Here is a 24,647-nt window from a genome sequence, read left to right as displayed (position 1 = left end):
AGCGAGCACGCGGCAGTCACGGGTCGGTACTCCGCTCTCGCTCCGGATCCCTATCATCTCCCGTCACAGCTGTCATCAGACCGTAAGTAAGAACAGGCCTCAGCCCCACCGACTCCACACTAGATCCAGCTGACCTTTTCCAGCTGACTAGACCCAGCTGACCTCTCTCTCCTTATCCCCACAGCACTTGCAGCCAGTATCCTCACCTGGCTCCGCACCCCCAGCCACCCATACCGCTGTATTTTGTAACCCAAAACTAAGCAGCCAGCCAGAGCCTCCTGGTGCACCATACCCAGACACTACGTGTCAGCCTGAGCCTCCTGTTGCACCCTACCTATGGCCACCTCTGACCAAACCAAAGTCTCCTACCACAGCCTCCTGCTGCATCCACACCACGGAGACAAGAAGAAGTACTCACCACTCTCCCTAGACATCCCTGGACACCCCCTGCCCCTACCAAACAGGTAAATCAAGACCTCCTGTCACGGAGACTGTATACCACAGCCACAACCAGGCAATACCTTAGTAGTCATATGTGCCTACTTCCTCCCCCTCCCTACAGATTTATCAGCAGCCAACAAAGACACCAATTGTCAGCCTGAGCCTCCTGCTGCACCCCACCTCTGGTCATCTTTAATACAACCAAAGTCTCCTGCTGCCTCCACCCGACAGGGACCAGGAATACTACCTACAACCTATCCTGAGACATCCCTGGACACCCCCTGGACTTACTAAGCAGGTAACTTAAGACCTTTTTGCCACTAAGATTGTGCACCACAGCTACAATCAGAAAAAACCCTACTAGATTTAATCCTCTATCTCTATCTCCCCTCCCTCCCTACAGATCCACTCAGGACCAGCAACCAGCAGCCCTCTGTGGCATACCTCCAATCTCTATCTAAGGAGGACAATGACCCCTACCTCCTAGCACACCCTACAGCCTGGACACCCCCTACAACCCTCTAGCAGGTAACTATAGTTCAACGCTATAACCACTGGGCTCCATATCCTATCCTCAATTCTTATCCCCCCCCCCTAATAGAGCTACTCTGGAACAGCAACCAGAACCATCCACATAGCCTGCTGATTGTAATATCAATAGCAGGGAATTTTAAGTCTGTCACTATTTAGACTGGGTCTTGCACCCTAACCTGATTACATTACACCCAATAAGTGTACACCAAATATCTTTTTTTCTCCCTCCCTACAGAGCTACTTGGGAGGAGCAACCAACAACCACGTCCACAGCCTGCTGATTGCCATATCAATAGCAGGTAATTCCCAACCTACATTCTAGTCTGCCATAAACACTCACCGCTCAATACTATCCCCACTCATCCAACCCTCCTGTGCCCTATCTTAGGCACTTCCTGTTCTCCACCACAGGCACCACCACGTGCTGCCAAAGAACCACCGTACCCACTACAAAGTCCTATCAACAGGTAACTACAGACGATAACCTACCCCCCCCCAATCGTTTCTTAATATACCTATCTAACATATCCCTATCTGTCCCACTAGGTCCAAGAACCACTGTCTCTTCAACCATCAACTCCGACCGACCATCACAAGATTCTGAGAAGCAACCCATTTATCTATTAATATTTTTTAGGTACTTTTATCTAGTGTATACCTATCTATTTTAATACTTATCTACGTATCCCACCCAGTGAAATCACTGGGTTTAAGCCCTTTTATCTATTTTTAATCAGCCATTCTAATCACCTGTTTTGTATCAATAAAATTACTTCTTGTACTTGTAAAACTCTCGTGCCCTCTCTTTCCTCACTACCACCAGCGCGAATTTACACCTCCTAAATTAGATTAACACTAACTTGGACACCCCTGGTTCCCTGTCCACAAATTCGCTGCCACTGGTAGTGACGAGCCTTACAGCGCCTCCTTCACCCAATACCAAATTTCTACTTAAACTGTAAAAATGGCAAGTTATGTAAAAATATTGAATTATTCACCAGGACAATGACAGTTCACAGTCTAATAGAAAACCTTATAGCATAAACCAGTAAAGTGTGGTGTTCAACTGATTGTTCATTCTGCCTCCCAAATATGAAATAAGTCAAACAATGTTATGTACAGTTGGGAAAATAAGTATTTGATAGTCTAGTGATTTTGCAAGTTTTCCCACCTACAAAGAAGGGAGATAACTGTAATTTTTATCGTAGGTACACTTCAACTGTGAGAGACAGAATCTAAAAATAAAAACCAGAAAATCACACTGTATGATTTTTAAATAATTAATTTGCATTTTATTGCATGAAATAAGTATTTGATCACCTATCAACCAGCAAGAATTCTTGCTCTCACAGACATGTTAAGTTTTTCTTTAAGAAGCCCTCCTAATCTGCACTCATTACCTGTATTAATTGCACCTGTTTGAACTCGTTACCTGTATAAAAGATACCTGTCCACATCCTCAATCAATCACACTCCAACCTCTCCACCATGGCCAAGACCAAATAGCTGTCTAAAGAGACCAAGGACAAAATTGTAGATCTGCACAAGGCTGGGATGGGATAAAGGACAATAGGCAAGCAGCTTGGCGAGAATGGAATAACTATTGACACAATTATTAAGAGATGGAAGAAACACAAGATGACTTTGAATCTTCCTCGGTCTGTGACTCCATGCAAGATCTCGCCTCGTGGGGTAAGGATGATTCTGAGAAAGGTCAGGAATCAGCCCAGAACTACATGGGAGGTCCTGGTCAATGACCTGAAGAGATCTGGAACCACAGTCTAAAACATTACCGTTAGTAACACACTACGCTGGTATGGATTAAAATCCTGCAGGGCACAAAAGGTCCCCCTGCTCACACCAGCACATGTCCAGGCCGTTTGAACTTCTCCAATGACCATCTGGATGATCCTGAGGAGGCATGGGAGAAGGTCATATGGTCAGATGATCAAAAATAGAATTATTTGGTATCAACTCCACTTGCCGTGTTTGGAGGAAGAAGAAGGATGAGTAAAAACCCAAGAACACCGTCCCAAACGTGAAGCATGGTGGGAGAAACACAATTTGGGGGTGATTTTCAACAGGACAACTGTACCATATTGAAGGGAGGATGGATGGGGTCATGTATCACAAAATTTTGGCCAACAACCTTCTTCCCTCAGTAAGAGCATTGAACATGGGTCGTGGCTGGGTCTTCCAGCATGACAATGACTCGAAACACACAGCCAGGGCAACTAAGAAGTGGTTCCATAAGAAGCATTTCAGGGTCCTGAAGTGGCCTAGCCAGTGTCCAGACCTGAACCCAATACAAAATCTTTGGAATGAGCTGAAACTCAATGTTGCCCAGCGACAGCCCCAAAACCTGAAAGATCTGGAAAACATTTATATGGGGGAGTGGGCCAAAATCCCTTCTGCAGTGTGTGCAAACTTGTTCAAGAGCTACAGGAAACATCTTACCTCTGTAATTTCAAACAAAGGTTTCTGTACCAAATACTAAGTAAAAATCATGCAATGTGATTTTCTGGATTTTTTTTTAGATTCTGTCTCTCACAGGTGAAGTGTACCTACGATAAAAATGACAGATTTCTCCATTCTTTGTAGGTGGGAAAACTTGAAAAATCAGCAGTGTATCAAATAGTTATTTTCACCGTTGTAGGTGAAAATAATATCAATAAAAATGTCTACTCATCTCACAAAAACAAACCCTCAACTCAGGCACATCATCTGCCAGTGTAATAACAGAGGTTTCCACATTATTAGTGGCTCAAAGGTTCTAGAAAAGCAACATGGCTTCCATAAACCAATCCAGCAATATCCACTCTCCTAAAGTCATATCTCCCCCTCACTTCTGAGCCTTGCAGTGCGCCCAAACCACATTTAGCATCCATGTATTTGGCATTACTATAGTGAGAAGAACCCACTTCATTTATGGTATGTGAGTGCCCAGACTGTGCTCCAGGAGACAATGTGTTCGGTAATAAAATGGAATATTTGCAATTTTCACTCTCCAACATCCACTGTGCAGAAAGTGCCTGTGGAATCTAACTATGGATATGGAAACTAACAGTGCAATAGTTACTTTGTGTCCTTCTCCTATTGGGGAGAATCAAGCAAACACTGGTGGAGCTATTAATTCTATCTTACCAGTGGTGAATAAGGATAGTGGTGTTTCCAATGATACAGAGGAATCATCACTAGTTGATTTTGGGTTAAATGAATTAATTGGTGCAACCTCAATGCAGGGTGTTAGTGCATTGGATTTTTCTATTTTAACTATCCATCCTGATTCCCAAAATTCCTTACCAACAATATCTCAGTCATTAAGTGTAGGGCATACATCATTAGAGGAAGGTTCCACTGATAAATCAGTGAAGCTACCACCTCCACAAAATATAACTTCTTCAATATAATTGATATCACCAGCTGTAATATTAACTGATGAAACTGCACCGCCTCTCAATGGTAAAAAGAAACACAGCGGTCCTTTATGATACAAAAATCCCACAGTTTTTTCAGCCGGCCCAAGCTCGCCAACCAAAAAGAAAAAGAAATATCAGGGATGTAGGGGCGAGGTAGAGCCATCCCAAAAAATAGCAGCCCTGTAGGATTTGCTAATTAAAAAGACAAAGCAGTATGCAGTTTTAACCAGTCTCACCACACCTTATCTGAGGGGGAGATCTCACTATTGAGTAGAGGACTCTCTTTTTGACCTGTTTCAAGTTTGAATGTTTTCAATTTATATGTAGATTTGAATGAGTACTTTAGGAAATTGACGTTAAAACATCACTTTATTATTGAAGAAAAACGTAAATCAATAAACGCCAGTATACCCCTTGCTAATAATGGAGTCGAAAATCATGTGCCAGCTATGGGTTTCCACCATATTCCACTAGGTGGTAAATCTCATTTTTATCCTACTCACCATAAGGGAAGTCATCTCGAGACTTTTCAGCAATAGATTTTAAAAGACATTCGCACTTTTACTCGTATTAAAAAGAGGGATAACCTGACGGCTCCAGAAAGACAAGCCATCTCTAGTTTACGGAAGAATAAAGGAATAATTATTAAGGAAGCTGATAAGGGGGGTGGTATTGTGGTGATGAATCGGGGTTAGTACACTGGAGAAGGTTTGCGGATACTCAGTGATACTGATTATTATAATAAATTAGATTGTGATAATTCTGTCACCATCTTTATGGAATATAAAAACTTAACTAAGGGGGCCCTTAGGGAGGGGATCTTGGATGTGAGAGAGAAAAGATTTTTGGATATATAATTTTTTCAGACCCCTTATTTTTATTTCCGACCCATAAAAGTACTACCAATCCCCCTGGTCGCCCCATCATTTCGGGGATAAAATCTATTACAGCTAATTTATCAAATTATGTCGATTTGTTTTTACAAAAATATGGGATTAGGCTTGAATCTTATTTAAAATATTCTTCACATTTTATTAGCTTGTTGAGGGATTTACCTCCCTAGGAGGAGGGCGGAATGGTGGCTCAGTGGTTAGCACTGCAGCACGGGGGTCCTGGGTTCAAATCCCACCAAGGACAACATCTGCAAGGAGTTTGTATGTTCTCCCGGTGTTTGTGTGGGTTTCCTCCGTGTTCTCCGGCTTCCTCCCACACTCCAAAGACTGATAGGGAATGTAGATTGTGAGCCCCAATGGGGACAGTGATGATAATGTCTGTAAATTGTCTGAGTTATAAAGTGCTGCGGAATATACTGGCACTATATAAATAAAAAGATTATCATTATTATGTTTTTTGTGAGTTCCTTATACTTCAACATTACACATATTTTGGGTTTAGAGGCTATTGATCATTATTTGTGTTCAGATACCTCTATATTTTTGGAACAGAAAAGGTTCTTATTAGAAAGTATTGAGTTTATCTTAAACAATAATATTTTTTCATTTGAAGGGACCACATATAAACAGATGAGAGGTTGTGCGATGGGGACGAGATTCGCCCCTAGCTATGCAAATTTATTTATGGGGAGGTTTGAGTCTGTCTTCATCGTACAGTCCCATCTATATACTAGACATAGATGAGAGGTTGTGCGATGGGGACGAGATTCGCCCCTAGCTATGCTAATTTATTTATGGGGAGGTTTGAGTCTGTCTTCATCGTACAGTCCCATCTATATACTAGACATATATGTCTCTTTAGGAGATTTATAGATGATTTTTTCTTTGTCAGGACCGGTACCCATGAGGAAGCATCTATATTTGTATCTGAATTAAATAATAATACACGGGGTCTTACTTTTTCATCTAATATATCCAGTTTAAGTATTCAATTCCTTGACGTCCTGATTCAAAAAAACCCAGAAGGATAGATAATCACCATCAAGCATTTCAGGTGGATGTGAATAGTTACCTAGCATATGATAGCAGCCATCTTCCAGCCTGGGTGCGTAATATTCCCTATGGACAGTATTGGAGAATTAGGAAAAATTGTAGTAGAGATGTGGATTTTATTAATGAATCTAGGATTTTAAAGATGAGATTCAGGGAACAGGGATATCCTGACAAATTATTCAGTGATGTATATAAGAAAGCCAAATGTTTATCCCAAGAAAAATGCTTGGAAATGATAAACAATAAGGGGAATCTGGCCGGACCTACCACTGTGGTAAATAATGAGACTATTAAACCATTGAGTGCTGAGTATAGTCTCGTTACAACATTTAGCCAATATAGTTATTCTTCATAACCTATTGAAGACGTATTGGTTCATTTTATCCGGTGATCCGATTTTGGGCAAGCAACTGCCGGCCAAACCAAGGATTATATATTAGAGGTGTCAGAATCTGAAAAATGTGTTAGCGCCTAGCTCCACATCACTGACTAAGAATTATATAAAGTATAAAAATATAAACCAAGGAAGGGGGGATGGGTGCTTTAGATGTAGAACATCAAGATGTGTCTGTTGTGGGATCATTAATAATGGAACAAAAACTTTTAGTTTGCCCACCACGGGGGAGACTTTTCAGATTAGATGCCGGACAGACTACCAGTCGTCATATCTATATATATAATCGTCTTATCCCATCTGTCTGTCTGTCTGTCTGTCCAGGAAATCCCGCGTCGCTCATTGGTCCGGCAGAGGCCAATCAGCGACGCGGGGTTTCAGAAAAAAGATGGTGGCCGTTAGCGGCTCATCTGCGGGACGGAGATGCAGCCGGGAGATGACCGGCGCGAGGCATTCATCTCCCGGCCAGTAGCAGCAGAAGGACTTTGACCGCCGGCGCCGCTGACCTCCATGCGGAAGGGAGGACCGGGGAGCGGCGCTGCGGGTCGGGATACTTCTGCTGCGAGCAGCCACTCATATCCCGGTTTCTCGCAGCGGAAGTAGCCGCACAGGCAGCGGCGCTGACATCCATGCGGCTAGGGTGTCAAGGGAGGACCGGGGAGCGGCGCTGCTGGTCGGAATACTTCTGCTGCGAGCAGTCGCTCATCTCCCGGCTTCTCGCAGCGGAAGTAGCTGCACAGGCAGCTCCGCTCCCCGGTCCTCACCAATACGATTCCGCTCCCCGGTCCTCACCAATATGATTCGCTGATTGGTTGCGCTCTCTCCGGCCGCAACCAATCAGTGATCTTGGCGCAAAAGTTAAACACCGCTGTGCTGATTGGTCGCGGACGCTGCTCGCGACCAATCAGCGATCTTGCCGACAAATTTAAACACTGATGTGCTGATTGGTCGCGGACGCTGCTCGCGACCAATCACCGATTTGGGCGCAACATTTAAAAAGCGGCCGCGACCAATCACCGATCTTGGCGCCACATTTAAACACTGCTGTGCTGATTGGTCGCGGACGCTGCTCGCGACCAATCAGCGATCTTGCCAACAAATTTAAACACTGCTGTGCTGATTGGTCGCGGTCGCCGGCCGCAACCAATCAGCATTATTGGCGCCAAATTTAAACAACGCTCTGCTGATTGGTCGCAGCCGCCAGCCGACCAATCAGCGAGATTGGCACAAAATTTAAACAACGCTCTGCTGATTGGTCGGTGCCAGCCGACCGCGACCAATCAGCGAGATTGGCGCCAAATTTAAACAACGCTCTGCTGATTGGTCGCGGATGCTGGCCGCGACTAATCAGCATTATTGGCGCCAAATTTAAACACCGCTCTGCTGATTGGTCCCGGTCACCGGCAGCGAACAATCAGCAGTATTGGGGCCAAATTTAAACACCGCTCTGCTGATTAGTCGCAACCACCGGCCGCGACTAATCAGCGATTTTGGCGCCAAATTTAAACACACTCTCCAGTACTCACTAACACGGTTCGCTGATTGGTTGCGGCCGCCGCCCGCAAACAATCAGCAGTATTGGCGCCAAATTTAAACCCCGCTCTGCTGATTGGTCACGGTCGCCGGCCGCGACCAATAAGCATTATTGGCGCCAAATTTAAACACCGCTTAGCTTATTGGTCGCGGTGGCCGGCCGCAACCAAGCAGCGATATTGGCGCCAAATTTAAACACCGCTCTGCTGATTGGTCGCGGTTGCCGGTCGCGACTAATCACCATTATTGGCGCCAAATTTAAATACCGCTCTGCTGATTGGTCGCGACCACCGGCCGTGACCAATCAGAGATATAGGCGCCAAATTTTAACACCGCTTTGCTGATTGGTCACGGTTGCCGGCCGCGACTAATCAGCGATTTTGGTGCCAAATTTAAACACGCTCTCCAGTCCTCACTAACACGGTTTGCTGATTGGTCGCGGCCGCTGCCTGCGACCAATCACCGATATTGCCGCCAAATTTAAAAACTGCTTTGGTGATTGCGCCCGGTCGGCCGCATACATATTCTAGAATACCCGATGCGTTAGAATCGGGCCACCATCTAGTGTGATATATTTGTTGGAGTGCACATGTGGCCTACAGTATGTAGGTCGCACCATACAACCAATGTGCGCCAGGCTAAATAAACATCGGCAGAATATTAGAAATGGAGATTTGTTCCATAGTTGTCAAAGCACTTCTTCTTAGAAGATCAGAAAGATCCAAAATATCTGCACCTTACGATTATTGATCATATATCTGACACGGTGCATGATAGATAGAAAAGGTTGGTAAACCGGGAAAATTATTGGATCTATAAGTTGGGAACTTTATCCCCGGAAGGTTTGAATCTCTGACTTGAAAATATTATTAAGTAAGTTATATAATTTATGTAGAATTGAAAAATCTAGTGGATATTTATTTTTATTAGGTTTTTAATATGAGTGTAATTATGAATATATGCAGCCTTTACTCTTTTTATATTCTTCTTTTATTTGTATATATAGTTTTTTTCATGTAGTTTTATTTTAGTGTTGATGTTTTGTCTCTGTTATCAGCCAAGTCAGGTTGGCCCTTAGAAAGGGGATTTGAGGGTTAACTGGTCAATTGTTGGCACCTGCTGGTTAATTCTTTAAACTTCTATATAAAGTGCTTGTGTGGTAATATTGGCCATCACCTGATGAAGGCGGCATTAGCCGAAACATGTTGTGAAGCCATTTGATTAATAAAAAAAATGATGGAGTAACAAATACCCCGGCCTGCCGTCACCTTGCGCCCCATTGAAATCCACAGCAACTTTGTATTCTTGATTCCCTCTTGGGTGGGCGGTTGGGGGCTGCAGATATCAGCTTATTAACCGTTTACAAGGACCCGCGGTGATGTCACACCCCATGTGATTCTGTCAGCCGGTCAGCCTAAGACCCGTGCGGGGTGCGGTTCACGCCGGAGCCTTAATCCGTGGTTTTGCAGCGGTGCGCAACCACACAAGGTTAGTCAATCTATTTTCCGGTTTCCTCCCCTCAAAGATCACCGGGTATACACAGGAGCGCCTCTCTTTTCTTCTTTTTTTTTTTAGGATGTGGAATCAAAATAATCACACTACTTCTAAAGATTATATCATTCAAGGTTATAATTTCCAAAATGGAGTCACTTTATGTGGATTTCTACTGCTCTGGTTTTCTGACATTTTGTCATATTAGGGCTTCTATAAATGGTGGGTCCCATCTCCTCTGGGATCTGCTCCTGTGAAGTCTGCTTCTCTCACCAGGAGCCGCCTTATTCATCCTGCAGGCGGCGCTGGTGATGGAGGAGACGTCAGAACCAGAAGCTCTGGGAGGCACAGGCCCTGTCCAGCCAGTAAGATTAGGGTGCCTGGGACCAGTAGTACCATCCAGTCTGGCAGTATGGGGGTGTGTGCTGTCCAGCTGGAGTAATCTGCTCCCTGCTTCAGCCAACTGGAAAGCACCGCACCCTACTAAAGCTGGAAGCATATTGCCGGAAGCTGCCAGATACAGCCTTGTTCTCCTCTGGTTCAGTCCTGTGTGCTCAGCTCCCGGCTTGTGTATTTGTTTCTGTTGTGACCTCGGCCCGTTTACTGACTACTCTTGTGTCTTCTGATTTTTTATGTTCTCTGCCCTCCTGGTTCTGACCCGGCTATCTGACTATTCTTCCCATCTCACACCACAGAACAGCAGGTAACACAGTGGCCCAAGCCTAGGGGTCTCTGTGTAAGTCCAAATCCATGTAGAGGGGTTAAAAGATGATGAGCAAGGCAAACCCTGGGATCTGGAAAATGGAGTAGATAGCGCCAAGCCTGTTTGTGGTGGCCATCTTTTGAGCTGCCAGGTGACCACGAACAGTGTCCCCAATATATTGTGTCTGCAAACTATCCCAGCAAAATCTGCATTCAAATAGCTAAATGTCGCTCCTTCCCTTCTTAACCTGCCATGTGCCCAGACAGTAGTGTACAACCGTATATCGGGTATTGTAGGATTCAAGGAAAATAATTTGTAAGGTCCATTTGTTTCCTATTATCCTTTGAGAAGAATTTCAAAGTTATCACCACATAAAGTGACACACGTCAGATTTGAAAAATGGGCCCAGATAGGAACACAAAACTGGCTGCGGGAAGGGGTTAAATCAGAGAAATTTGGGCACTAACTACTATAGTCAAAAACTGACTATAGACAATAACACATCTACTGAAATGATCAAACTCAACAGTCTCCATCAGAGAAAAATGAGTAACTAGTGGTGAAACCTCTCTGGGGTAATTGGAGTATGGGGCTCGGTGGCTCTTGGGAATCTAAACTATCGTAAGGGTATGTGCACACGATGCAGAAATGCTCAGGATTTTTTCCTGAGCGTTTCTGCATCTCCCTGGCAGGAAAAAACGCATGCGGATTGTACATGCGGTTTCCTGCCAGGGACATGCGGATGTGAAGCGGTCTTCACTTTCATTTCCGCATGCGGGTTGACAAGCGCTTCCCAAGCGATTTTAGCATCACTTGGAAAGTGCTTGTCAACTTCACACTATATAAATCCATGCAAACTGCATGGATTTATATAGTGTGTGAATTTCAAAAAATAAAAAATAAATATATACTTTACCCTCTGATGGCCCCCGGTGTCCTGCTTCGCTCGGTCCGGCTACCGGCAGTGAGGACTGAAGGACCTGCCGACGTCAGCGTCACGTGACCCGTCACATGACTCTGACGTCAGCGAAGGTCCTTCTTCATTCAACCGCGAAGTGCCGGGAACCAAGCAGGAGCGCTGCGCGGGTCGTCAGAAGGTAAGTATATATATATTTTTTATTTTATTCTTTTTTTTTTAATGGTACCTGGGTCTGGATGAGATTCCTCTCATCCACACCCGGGTACTATCCGCACATTAGACCGCATGAAAAGCGCATCAACATATACAGTAATGCGGATTCCATGCGGTCTAATGCAAGTCAATGGCGCCAAAAAAGCAGCGTTTCCGCAAAATTAATTGACATGCTGCGGATTTTTGAGCGCAGCGTTTACGCTGCGGAAAAATCCGCATCATGGGCACAGCACATGCGGATTTCAATTGGAGAACATTGCTGCCCTTCTACCATGCGTTTTTCATGCGTTTCCGCAACTGCAAAAACGCCGCGGAAACGCATTAAAAACGCATCGTGTGAACTCAGCCTAAGGGACAATACTTTCTGTCTGATGAGTTTCAAGAAGAAATATTAGAAATTTAAAAATAACTTTTTATAATACTGCAGAGCTGAGGTGTCTTAAATTTAGATCTCGGGCATTTGGAAGAGACAATGGAGATCTATTTTTTAAAGACTACCAGGGAGTTACAGACTCACATAAGTGAGGCAGGCTGATGCAACCACAAATCAAACTTTCATACAGAATAAACCTATAAAAAAAGACATATTTTTTTATTCTATGTTACATCCCCAACAACAACGTATGTATGAGGGGAGAACTCCAACATTAAACCAGAATTGCACTCATTTATGGTGGACCATTGGGGCTACTATGAGTCCTGACTATAAGAGTAGAGAAAGTATTAGCGCCCCCATTTCAGGAGAGATTGTGCAGTAATCTGAATTCCTTAGGATTGAAAACATAATGGAATTTATGACGTGGAGTGAATCCATGAAACCAGGGCTGGAGCCAACACATCTCCTGCAGGCGTGAATAAATGTATATTACAGCCATCAGCCACGCACAGCTTAGAGATATATCATGGCACAGGTGTAATGTTTTTTGTGTAGTCGGCCCTCACTGCACATTTAATGTTATCAATCATAAAAGTGAAGTTTGGCCACAAAGACTGGACCTGGTCTTGTAGGGACCATATGAGCACATTCAGCAGCACAGAAAGTTTTTGCATCGCCATATTTTGAGAGCTATAATTTTTCCATAGTTCGGCCAACAGAGTCATGTGATGGCTTGTTTTTTGCGGGACAAGTTGATGTTTTTATTGGTACCATTTTTGGGCACGTGACATTTTTTGATCGCTTTCTATTCCGATTTTTGGGAGGCAGAATAAACAAAAAACACCAATTCGGGAATTGTTTTATTGGAGTTCTTTTTATGCCGTTCCACGTGTGGAAAAATTTATAAGATCGCATTATTATTCGGGTCAGTACGTTTACAGCCGCACTACATTTATATTGTTTTTTAGGTTTTGGCGCTGTTACACAATAAAAATGATTATTTTTTTTTTTTTTGCATCGCTTTATTCTGAGAGCTATAACTTTTTTATTTTTCGTCTGATGGAGCTGTATGGCGGCTTTTTTATCGCGTTTTATTCCATTTTTTGTTTGGCAATATGATGATAAAGCACCGTTTTTTGCTTATTTTTTTTTCTTTTACGGTGTTCACTAAAGGGGTTAACTAGTGGGACAGCTTTATAGGTCAGGTCGTCTGGACGCTGAAATACCAAATATGTGTGCTTTTATTGTTTTGGTTTTTTTCATATATTATTTTTAATATATGTTGCAAAAATATATTTTTTAAATATATTTTTACAACAGGCTGATCGCAGTTATAAGACATAGCAGTGCAGGATCACTGCTATAACTAATAAACTGTCAGCTCTGCAGACACAAGTTACTTTGATCATGCACTGCGCATGATCAAACTAACTTGCTGGGGCTGGTGACCCGGATGTTGTCATGACCCGGATGTTGTGACCCCGCTGCTGTCCCTCTGCTCACTCGCTAAATGCTGCAATCACATCGATTGCAGCATTTAGGGGGTTAAAGTGCTGGGAACGGTGCGGGCACTGCGTGCCGAGTGTCAGCTGTCAGAATCAGCTGACACGGGCGGAGATTGCGCCCGCACAGCCTGTGTGCGGGTGCGATGGCCATGTAGTAATAATACGTACCTGGTCCATAAGGTCCAGGGCACAGGGACCTTAAGGACAATGTCAGAAAGGGGTTAACAGTTTTGTGTAGGGGAGAATGTTGTGGTCTAGAGGAAGAATGGTGATCACACGATTGTGATACGGTCGGACTACACCACCGATAAAGCAGCCACAGCCGGTGACTGAGAAGAATCTGTGACTTCTCTGCATTTAGTGGTTACTACTCACCTGGGTAGTCATATGTAGGAATCTCCTCTTTACACCGCTCATCACCCCTCACATATGTCTCTGTAGTATTAATATGGGTCAGATCTTCACCCTGAAACAAATATTGTAAAAGTCACAAACAGATGGAGAAGTCCCATCTATGATCAGCTCTAATCCTGCCATCTCCACCGTTCTCATTACACAAGTATAAAACATATAATCAGGGCCGGCTCCAGGTTTTTCTGGGCCCCGGGGGAAAGAGTCTCAGTGGGCCCCTTTAACACATACCATGATTCATGATGCACAGATACCGCAGAGAAATATATATATAGTACAATGCCGAAGATTTCACTTCTTACATTACATGAGTGATATCTATTGTAAATTCCACAATAGCTCAGAAAACAGTGAATCTCTCCACACAGTATACTGGCCCCCATAAAATGCTCCATACAGGATACTGGCCCCCATATAACGCTCCATACAGAATACTGGCCCCCATAAAATGCTCCATACAGAATACTGGCTCCATATAAAGCTCTATAAGGAATACTGGCCCCCATATAACACTCCATACAGAATACTGGTCCCCATATAACGCTCCATACGGAATACTGGCGCCCATATAACCCTCCATACAGGATACTGGCCCCCATATAACGCTCCATACAGAATACTGGCCCCCATATAATGCTCCATACAGAATACTGGCCCCCATAAAATGCTCCATACAGAATTCTGGCCCCCATATAAAGCTCCATACGGAATACTGGTCCCCATATAACGCTCCATACGGAATACTGGCGCCCATATAACCCTCCATACAGGTACTGGTCCCCATATAACGCTCCATACAGAATACTGGCCCCCATACAACGCTCCATACAGGATACTGGCCCCCATATAACGCTCCATACAGGATACTGGCCCCTATATAACGCTCCATACAGAATACTGGCCCCCATATAATGCTCCATACTGGCCCCCATAAAATGCTCCATACAGAATACTGGCCCCCATGAAACGCTCCATGCAGGATACTGGCCCCGATATAACACTCCATGCAGGCTGTTCCCCCCATATAATGCCCCACGCAGGCTGTTCCCCCCACATAATTCCCCATGTAGAATGTCACCCCCCCCTTATAATACCCCATGCAGGATGTCACACAGACCCCCTCCCTTACAATGCCCCATGCAAGATGTCATACACCCCCCCTCCCTTATAATGCCCCATGCAGGATGTCATACACCCCCCTTCCTTATAATGCCCCATGCAGGATGTCACACCCCCCCTCCCTTATAATGCCCCATGCAGGATGTCACCCCCCCTCACTTACAATGCCCCATGCAGGATGTCAGACCCCCCCCCTTATAATGTTCCATGCAGGATGTCACACACCCCTCTCGCTTATAATGCCCCATGCAGGATGTCACCCCCCCTCCCTTATAATGTCTCATGCAGGATGTCACACACCCCCCTCCCTTATAATGCCCCATGCAAGATGTCACTCACCCCCCTCGCTTATAATGCCCCATGCAGGATGTCACACACCCCCCACGCTTATAATGCCCCATGCAGGATGTTACACACACCCCCTCTCTTATAATGCCCCATGCATGCTGTCACAACCCCCCTCCCTTATAATGCCCCATGCAGGATGTCACACACCCCCACCTCACCCCCCCCCATATAATGCCCCATGTAGGATGTCACACACACCCACCTCACCCCCCCATATAATGCCCCATGCAGGATGTCAGACCCCCCCACCTCACCCCCCCCACATAATGCCCCATGCAGGATGTCAGACCCCCCCATTTCACCCCCCCCACATAATGCCCCATGCAGGATGTCACACACCCCCACCTCACCCTCCCCATATAATGCCCCATGCAGGATGTCACACACCCCCACCTCACCCTCCCCATATAATGCCCCATGCAGGATGTCACCCCCCCACCTCACCCCCCCCATATAATGCCCCATGCAGGATGTCACACACTCCCACCTCACCCTCCCCATATAATGCCCCATGCAGGATGTCACACACACCCACCTCACCCCCCCATATAATGCCCCATGCAGGATGTCACACAGCCCCACCTCACCCCCCTATATATTGCCCCATGTAGGATGTCACACACCCCCACCTCACCCCCCATATAATGCCCCATGCAGGATGTCACACACCCCCACCTCACCCCCCCATATAATGCCTCATGCAGGTTGTCACACACCCCCACCTCACCCCCCCCACATAATGCCCCATGCAGGATGTCACACACCCCCACCTCACCCTCCCCATATAATGCCCCATGCAGGATGTCACACACACCCACCTCAGCCCCCCATATAATGCCCCATGCAGGATGTCACACCCCCACCTCACCCCCCCCATATAATGCCCCATGCAGGATGTCACACACCCCCACCTCACCCTCCCCATATAATGCCCCATGCAGGATGTCACACACCCCCACCTCACCCTCCCCATAAAATGCCCCATGCAGGATGTCACACACCCCCACCTCACCCTCCCCATAAAATGCCCCATGCAGGATGTCACACACCCCCACCTCACCCCCCTCCCTTATACTGCCACAGGCCTCCATTCAATTAAAAAAAAAAATCAAATACACACCTCACTCCTCACCTGCGGCCGCTGCTTCGGACTCCTGTGTCACCGGCCTCATCCCGCTCTGCGCTGTGACTGCGCAGGAGAGAGTGCGGTGTAAAGATGTCACCGGGCCCTCTGACCTGAGACATCACCGCGCCCTCTGACCTGAGACGCCACAGTGCAGCAGCTGCGGAGGATGCAGGAGCTGCTGCGGAGGCAAGGGGAGGGGTAAGTATTGTGCCGGGGCCCTGAGCAAGCGGGGGGAGAGCAGGCGCTGACACCGCTCTCCTCCGTTCACGGCTCCCATAGGGCAGCGGGGAGCCCGACGGCGAGTGGGTCCCTCCGCCTGCTCAGGGCCCCGGCATTTGCCTGGGTGTGCTGGGTGCTGACGCCGGCCCTGCATATAATACTGGTGGATAAAACAAGACTGAGCACAAGACCTTCACAGCCGTCTACACATCATAGGGGAGATCTCATGACACCTTCTCCCCATCTACCTGATGATCCTGAGGAACATTGGGATCTTCTTGTTTACAGTCCTGTGGAAGAAGAGGACGGGGACATCTCTCTGGTGTTGTCCTCTTAATGGATAGATCTGGAGGAAACACATACAGGGACTGAATTCATTCTTTACATACAGATAATTATAGGCCGTGTGTATTTAGTCCTGTCTATTACCTGGAGATGTGAGGGGCTGGGGAACCTCCATCATGATGTCTTTGTACAGATTTTTGTGTCCCTCTAAATACTCCCACTCCTCCATAGAGAAATAGATGGTGACGTCCTGACACCTTATAGGAACCTGACACATACAATAATAATGTCATCACTGCAATCCCTTCATAGCGTTACTGTATAATGTCCCAGCAGTGTCACCTCTCCAGTCAGTAGCTCAATCATCTTGTAGGTGAGTTCTAGGATCTTCTGGTCATTGATGACCTCATGTATCAGGGGGTGAGATGGAGGTCCTGTGATTGGGCTCAGGGGTCTCGCCCATTCCTCAGACACAGGGTCCTGACAGCGCTCACTAGAGGTCTTCTTCACTACTGTGTAATCCTGATTATGGAGACACACATTAATAAATCTCCCTCCAGACATTTCCAGAGTCCTCACCTCTCCAGTTCTGTCCATCTGTTATTCCCATAGATAAGAATGATGTAATGTGACGTCATCAGAATCTCTCACCTCTCCAGTAAGCCGGAAGAGGATCTCTAGGGTGAGGTGTAATATTTTCTCTGCCATCTTGTCCTTATCCATATCCAGTTTTGATGGGTCCATAAGGAAAATTCTCTTATATAGAAGATTGTCACTAAGCAGATCGAATATTGTAGAGACCTGAATGAAAAGAAGATAAGTAGATGTAACATCATAAAAATCCTGTTTAATAATACAATTACTGGAGATAATTAGGGAAACATATGAGGAGATTTATTATTTTACACTATTTAGTTTTCTTCTTTATATCTGCTAATAAAACAAATATATTTTAGAACACAGCCAACAAGCAGTTTCTTCCTCGGAGTCTGCAGCTGAACACGTTTCTTATAGACTCATCTTCCTTATTGCTAATTGTCATCTCATTTATGGACACTGGAATCGGCATTAGCAATACTGCAGGAGATATTCATTACACGTGACATGAGAAATAACTACTTCATGATGATGACGACATCTTCATCTTCTACTACGGCTCCAGAAACATATTTGGCCAGAGTCCGTCACTGACTACATCACCACCGGCCGTCTATATGAATGTTTCCCGTCTTCCCCAGACTGTAATCTTCTATCACGTTAGATCTCATGTCTGATTCACACACAGAACTTTGATGTATTTAGAAAACCTTTTTTGTTTACACAAATATTGCGGACAGAAATTATTTGATACCAAAGTCTCCATGTACAGTTTTTTATGGGGTTTATTTCTGGCCTTAGGCTTTCCTATATTACAAGAAAAACACCAGAAAAAAAGCAGAAATTAAAATTTTTCAAAAGAAAATTGGCACCAACAATTTTTATAAAAAGAAAAAACAAGCAAACAGCATAAGACAAATTTTGTTATTTTCTAACACATTAAACATTTGTTTTAAAATAATTAAATCCTTTGAGCAGCAGAACATAGATGTTCACCGCAGGGATGGCACAGGTACGGCTGCTACACCAACCCTGGCAGTTTAACCACTTGCTGCTGTCAAAAGCAAACATGGCATCTCGGAAGGTGTGACAGAGTTCAGCTGAATGCCCCTCCTCCCCAAGTACTCGACAGTATAAGGCTGCCTAGTTACTATGATACTTAAATACCTAATAATGGTGTCTTAACCTGCAATGTACGAAAGTCTATTAGGCCGGGACAGAGGCAGCGTCAAATGAGTTACATTTTAAAGCCCCCATATACATTAGACTAAAGTTGCATGTAATGAATTGGGGGTTGGCTGACTATATAATGTATTTGGGGGCCTCGCGACAGATGATGTCAGGGCAGAGAAGGATCTGGCATCCTCAATTTTGGAGGCTAATTGTTTGTTTTTCCTGTAGATAATCCTCCGCTAGAGGAGTCTGGAGGTGACTCTCTCATACAGACCCCAAGAAAGCTGGAATATTTGTGTGTATGGGGGAGTCGGGAAAAATAGCCATCTGCCAAATGACCGTTCAACCAACACTTATCTCATGTATGGGGCTGTTAAGTACACTACTCAAAAATGTAAAGGGAACACTTAAACATCACAATGTAACTCCAAGTCAATCACACTTCTGTGAAATCAACCTGTCCAGTTATGAAGCAACACTGATTGTGAATCAATTTCTCCTGCTGTTGTGTAAATGGAACAGACAACTGGTAGAAATGATAGGCAATTAGCAAGATACCCCCAATAAAGGAGTGGTTCTGCAAAACATTTCTCTGTTCTCATCCTTTTTGGCTGTTTTGGTCACTTTTGCATTTTATCATTGCTCTCACCCCTAGAGGTACAGTAGCATGAGGCGGTGTCTACAACCCACAGAAGTTGCTCATGTAGTGCAGCTCATCCAGGATGGCACATTAATGAGAGCTGTGGCAAGAAGGGTAACTGTGTGTCAGCACAGTGTCCAAAGCATGGAGCATATACTGTACCAGGAGACAGGTCAGTACACGAGGAGATGTGGAGGGGGCCGTAGGAGGGCAACAACCCAGCATCAGGACCGCTACCTCCTCCTTTGTGCAAGGAGGAACAGGAGGAGCAGTGCAAGATCCCTGCAAAATGACCTTCAACAGGCCACTAACATTTGTCAGCTCAAACTGTCAGAAACAGATTCCATGAGGGTGGTATGAAGGCTTGAAGTCCACAAGTAGGTGTTGTGCTTCTAGTACAACATGGTAAAGGGTCATTGGCATTTGCCAGAGAACACCAAGATTGGCAGATTCCACATTGACGTCTTGTGTTCTTCACGGATGAGAGCAGGTTCACACTGCACACATGTGACAGACGTGACAGAGTCTGGAGATGCTGTGGAGAACGTTCTCCAGCATGACCGGTTTGGCAGTGAGTCAATAATGGTGTGGGGAAGCATTTCCTTGTAGGGCCACATAGTCTTCTATGTGCTCGCCAGAGGTAGCCTGACTGCCATTAGTTACCGAGATGAGATCCTCAGACCCCTTGTGAGACCATATGCTGGTGCGGTTGGCCCTGGATTCCTCCTAATGCAGGACAATGCCAGACCTCATGTGGCTGGAGTGTGTCAGCAGTTCCTGCATGATGAAGGCATTGATGCTTTGGAATGGCCTGTCCATTCCCCAGACCTGAATCCAATCGAGCACATCTGAGACATCATGTCTTGTTCCATCCACCAATGCCGCATTGCAACACAGACTTTAATTTGGTGGAGTCATATTTCCCGACTCTGAAGACCGTATGCTGCCACTGTACTTGGCAGGCCCAGTCCAGATGGTATGGAGATAAATGAAGGAGACCAAAGTCCAAAAATAAACTTTACTTTACTTAACAAGAACTTGATGACAAGTATATATATCAGATAACAGGCACAACACTTTATGAATATTTCTCCTGAATTATGCAGTCAAGAACTTTATGGTTACATGTGGCGTTACATAACTTTTGTTAAAAGCTACAACAGTATAGCAAGCCATTATGGGAAGGTCCATCATCCCTGTGAGGACCATACAGGTTGAGATGTGTCGTTACAGCCCTTGTTTGTCTAAGATAAGGAATCCTTCCTTAATTCCCTTTACTCACAGTGGCATGTAAAGGTTGAAACATCCATGGTCAAAATTACAAAACGGAAAATGGGCCGATGCAAAAGTTTGGACACCCTGATTGGTTAGTACCTAGTAGCACCACCTTTTGCAAGTATCACAGCTTGTAAACGCTTTTTGTAACCAGACAAGAGGTTTTAAATTCTTGTTTGAGGGATTTTCATCCATTCTTCCTTGGAAAATTCTTCCAGTTTTGTGAGATTCCTGGGTCGTCTTGCATGCACTGCTATTTTGAGGTCTAGCCACAGATTTTCAATTATGTTCAGATCAGAGGACTGCAAGGGCCATTGTAAAACCTTCATCTTGTGCCTTTGAGGTTGTCTATTGTGGATTTTGAAATGTGTTTAGAATCCATTATCCATTTGAAGAAGCCATCCTCTTTTCAACATCAGCTTTTTTTACAGATGGTGTTATTGCATTAAGAATTTGTTGAAACTTCATTGAATCCATTCTTCTCTCTACACATGAAATAATCCCATGCCATTGGCTGCAACACAACCCTAAAGCATGATTGATCCACCTCCAGGCTTAATGGTTGGCAAGGTGTTCTTTTCTTGAAATTCTGTGCCCTTTTTTCTCCACATATACCTTTGATCATTGTGGCCAAAGAGTTTTATTTTAACCTCATCAGTCCACAGAACATGTTTCCAAAATGCATCAGGCTTATTTAGATGTTGTTTTGCATACTTCTGACACAAAATTTTATGGTGAGGACTCAGGAGAGGTTTTCTTCTGATGACTCTTTCATGAAGGCCATATTTGAGCAGGTGTCTCTGAACAGTTGAAAAATGTGCAACAACTAAAGAATCTTCTATATCTTTCTGAAGGTCTTTTGCAGTCAAGGGGGGTTTCTGATTTGCCTCTCCAGCAATCCTACGAGCAGCTCTCACTGAAATTTAGCTTGGTCTTCCTTGCTGTTGCTGTTAACTGCCATTTCTTAATTACATTTCGAACTGAGGAAAGAGTGTAAAGATAAGTGTCCTAAAATATGTATGCACATATATATATATATATATATATTAGTAGACCAAAAGTTTGGACACACCTTCTCATTTAAAGATTTTCCGTATTTTCATGACTATGCTATGAAAATTGTACATTCACACTGAAGGCATCAAAACTATGAATTAACACATGTGGAATTATATACTTAACAAAAAAGTGTGAAACAACTGAAAATATGTCTTATATTCTAGGTTCTTCAAAGTAGCCACCCTTTGCTTTGATGACTGCTTTGCACCCTCTTGGCATTCTCTTGATGAGCTTCAAGAGGTAGTCACCAGAAATGGTCTTCCAACAATCTTGAAGGAGTGCCCAGATGTGCTTAGCACTTGTTTGCCCTGTTGCCTTCACTCTGCGGTCCAGCTCACCCCAATCCATCTCGATTGGGTTCAGGTCTGGTGACTGTGGAGGCCAGGTCATCTGGCGTAGCACCCCATCACTCTCCTTCTTGGTCAAATAGCCCTTACACAGCCTGGAGGTGTGTTTGGGGTCATTGTCTGTTGAAAAATGAATGATGGTCCAACTAAACGCAAACCGGATGGAAGAGCATGCCGCTGCAAGATGCTGTGGTAGCCATGCTGGTTCAGTATTCCTTCAATTTTGAATAAATCTCCAACAGTGTCACCAGCAAAGCACCCCCACACCATCACACCTCCTCCTCCATGCCTCACGGTGGGAACCAGGCATGTAGAGTCCATCCATTCACCTTTTCTGCATCGCACAAACACACGGTGGTTGGAACCAAAGATCTCAAATTTGAACTCATCAGACCAAAGCACAGATTTCCACTGGTCTAATGTCCATTCTTTGTGTTCTTTAGCCCAAACAAGTCTCTTCTGCTTGTTGCCTGTCCTTAGCAGTGGTTTCCTAGCAGCTATTTTACCATGAAGGCCTGCTGCACAAAGTCTCCTCTTAACAGTTGTTGAAGAGGTGTGTCTGCTGCTAGAACTCTGTGTGGCATTGACCTGGTCTCTAACCTGAGCTGCTGTTAACCTGCGATTTCTGAGGCTGGTGACTCGGATAAACTTATCCTCAGAAGCAGAGGTGACTCTTGGTCTTCCTTTCCAGGGGCGGTCCTCATGTGAGCCAGTTTCTTTGTAGCGCTTGATGGTTTTTGCAACTGCACTTGGGGACACTTTCAAAGTTTGCCCAATTTTTCACACTGACTGACCTTCATTTCTTAAAGTAATGATGGCCAATCGTTTTTCTTTACTTAGCTGCTTTTTTCTTGCCATAATACAAATTCTAACAGTCTATTCAGTAGGACTATCAGCTGTGTATCCACCAGACTTCTGCACAACACAACTGATGGTCCCAACCCCATTTATAAGGCAAGAAATCCCACTTATTAAACCTGACAGTGCACACCTGTGAAGTGAAAACCATTTCCGGTGACTACCTCTTGAAGATCATCAAGAGAATGCCAAGAGTGTGCAAAGCAGTCATGAAAGCAAAAGGTGGCTACTTTGAAGAACCTAGAATATAAGACATATTTTCAGTTGTTTCACACTTTTTTGTTAAGTATATAATTCCACATGTGTTAATTCATAGTTTTGATGCCTTCAGTGTGAATGTACAATTTTCATAGTCATGAAAATACAGAAAAATATTTAAAAGAGAAGGTGTGTCCAAACTTTTGGTCTGTACTGTATGTTTTTTCATACTACCATGTATGCGAATTCATATATATACACAGGTGCATCTCACTAGAATATCATCAAAAAGTCAATTTATTTCAGTTCTTCAATAAAAAAAAAGGAAACTCATTATATAGAGTCATTACAAACAGAGTGATCTATTTCAATTGTTTAGTTCTGTTAATGTTGATGATTATGGCTTAAAGCCAATGAAAACACAAAAAAAGTCATCTCAGAAAATTAGAATAATTAACAAAAAAACATCTGCAAAGGCTTCCTAAGCATTTAAAAAGGTCCCTTAGTCTGTTTCAGTAGGCTCCACAATCATGGGGAAAACTTCTGACTTGACAGATGTCCAGAAGGCAGTCATTGACACACCACACAAGGAGGCTAAGCCACAAAAGGTCATTGCTAAAGAAGCTGGCTGTTCACAGAGTGCTGTATCCAAGCATATTAATGGAAAGTTGAGTGGAAGGAAAAAGTGTGGTAGAAAAAGGTGCACAAGCAACCGGGATAACCACAACTTTGAAAGGATTGTTGAGAAAAGGCCATTCAAAAATGTGGGGGAGATTCCCAAGGAGTGGACTGCTGCTGGAGTCATTGTTTCAAGAGCCACCACACACAAACGTATCCAGGACATGGGCTACAAGTGTCGCATTCCTTGTGTCAAGCCACTCATGACCAACAGACAACGCCAGAAGCGTCTTACCTGGGCCAAGGAGAAAAAGACCTGGACTTTTGCTCAGTGTTCCAAGGTGTTGGAAATCAAGGTCCCAGAGTCTGGAGGAAGAATGGAGAGGTCACAATCCAAGCTGCTTGAGGTCTAGTGTGAAGTTTCCACAATTAGTGATGGTTTGGGGAGCCATGTCATCTGCTGGCGAAGGTCCACTGTGTTTTATCAAGACCAAAGTCAGCGCAGCCGTCTACCAGGAAATTTTAGAGCAGTTCAAGCTTCCCTCCGCTGACAAGCTTTTTGGAGATCGAAATTTCATTCTCCAGCAGGATTTGGTAACTGTCCACACTGCCAAAAGTACCAATACCTGGTTCACAAACAACAGTATCACTGGGCTTGATTGGTCAGCAAACTCTTCTGACCTTAACCCTATAGAGAATCTATGGGGTATTGTCAAGAAGAAGATGAAAGACCCCAGACGCAACAATGCAGATGAGCTGAAGGCTGCTATCAAAGCAACTTGGGCTTCCATAACACCTCAGCAGTGTCACAGTTGATCGCCTCCATGCCACGCCGCATTGATGCAAAAGGAGCCCCGACCAAGTATTGAGTGCATTTACTGAACATACATTTCAGTAGGC

General features: G+C 44.6%; 1 protein-coding gene across 1 annotated transcript in view; it reads right to left on the bottom strand.

The window, feature by feature from the left end:
* The window catches only part of LOC141230947 (uncharacterized), a 577,913-nt gene that overhangs the window by 2,182 nt on the left and 551,084 nt on the right, over nucleotides 1–24,647 (bottom strand). Inside the window, exons 2-6 of the mRNA XM_073667641.1 lie at nucleotides 17,634–17,783; nucleotides 17,325–17,504; nucleotides 17,127–17,250; nucleotides 16,946–17,043; nucleotides 13,850–13,940 (exon numbers count right to left, since the gene is read on the bottom strand). Coding sequence (XP_073523742.1) covers nucleotides 13,850–13,940; nucleotides 16,946–17,043; nucleotides 17,127–17,250; nucleotides 17,325–17,504; nucleotides 17,634–17,726 — 586 coding nt within the window. The 5' untranslated portion in view covers nucleotides 17,727–17,783. The remainder of the gene's footprint in view (nucleotides 1–13,849; nucleotides 13,941–16,945; nucleotides 17,044–17,126; nucleotides 17,251–17,324; nucleotides 17,505–17,633; nucleotides 17,784–24,647) is intronic.

The sequence above is a fragment of the Phyllobates terribilis genome, unplaced genomic scaffold (genome assembly GCF_046119375.1).
Source record: "Phyllobates terribilis strain yellow unplaced genomic scaffold, ASM4611937v1 Scaffold_500__1_contigs__length_1315687, whole genome shotgun sequence".
In the NCBI taxonomy this organism is placed as follows: Eukaryota; Metazoa; Chordata; class Amphibia; order Anura; family Dendrobatidae; genus Phyllobates; species Phyllobates terribilis.
This window is presented reverse-complemented; position numbering and strand designations above follow the sequence as displayed.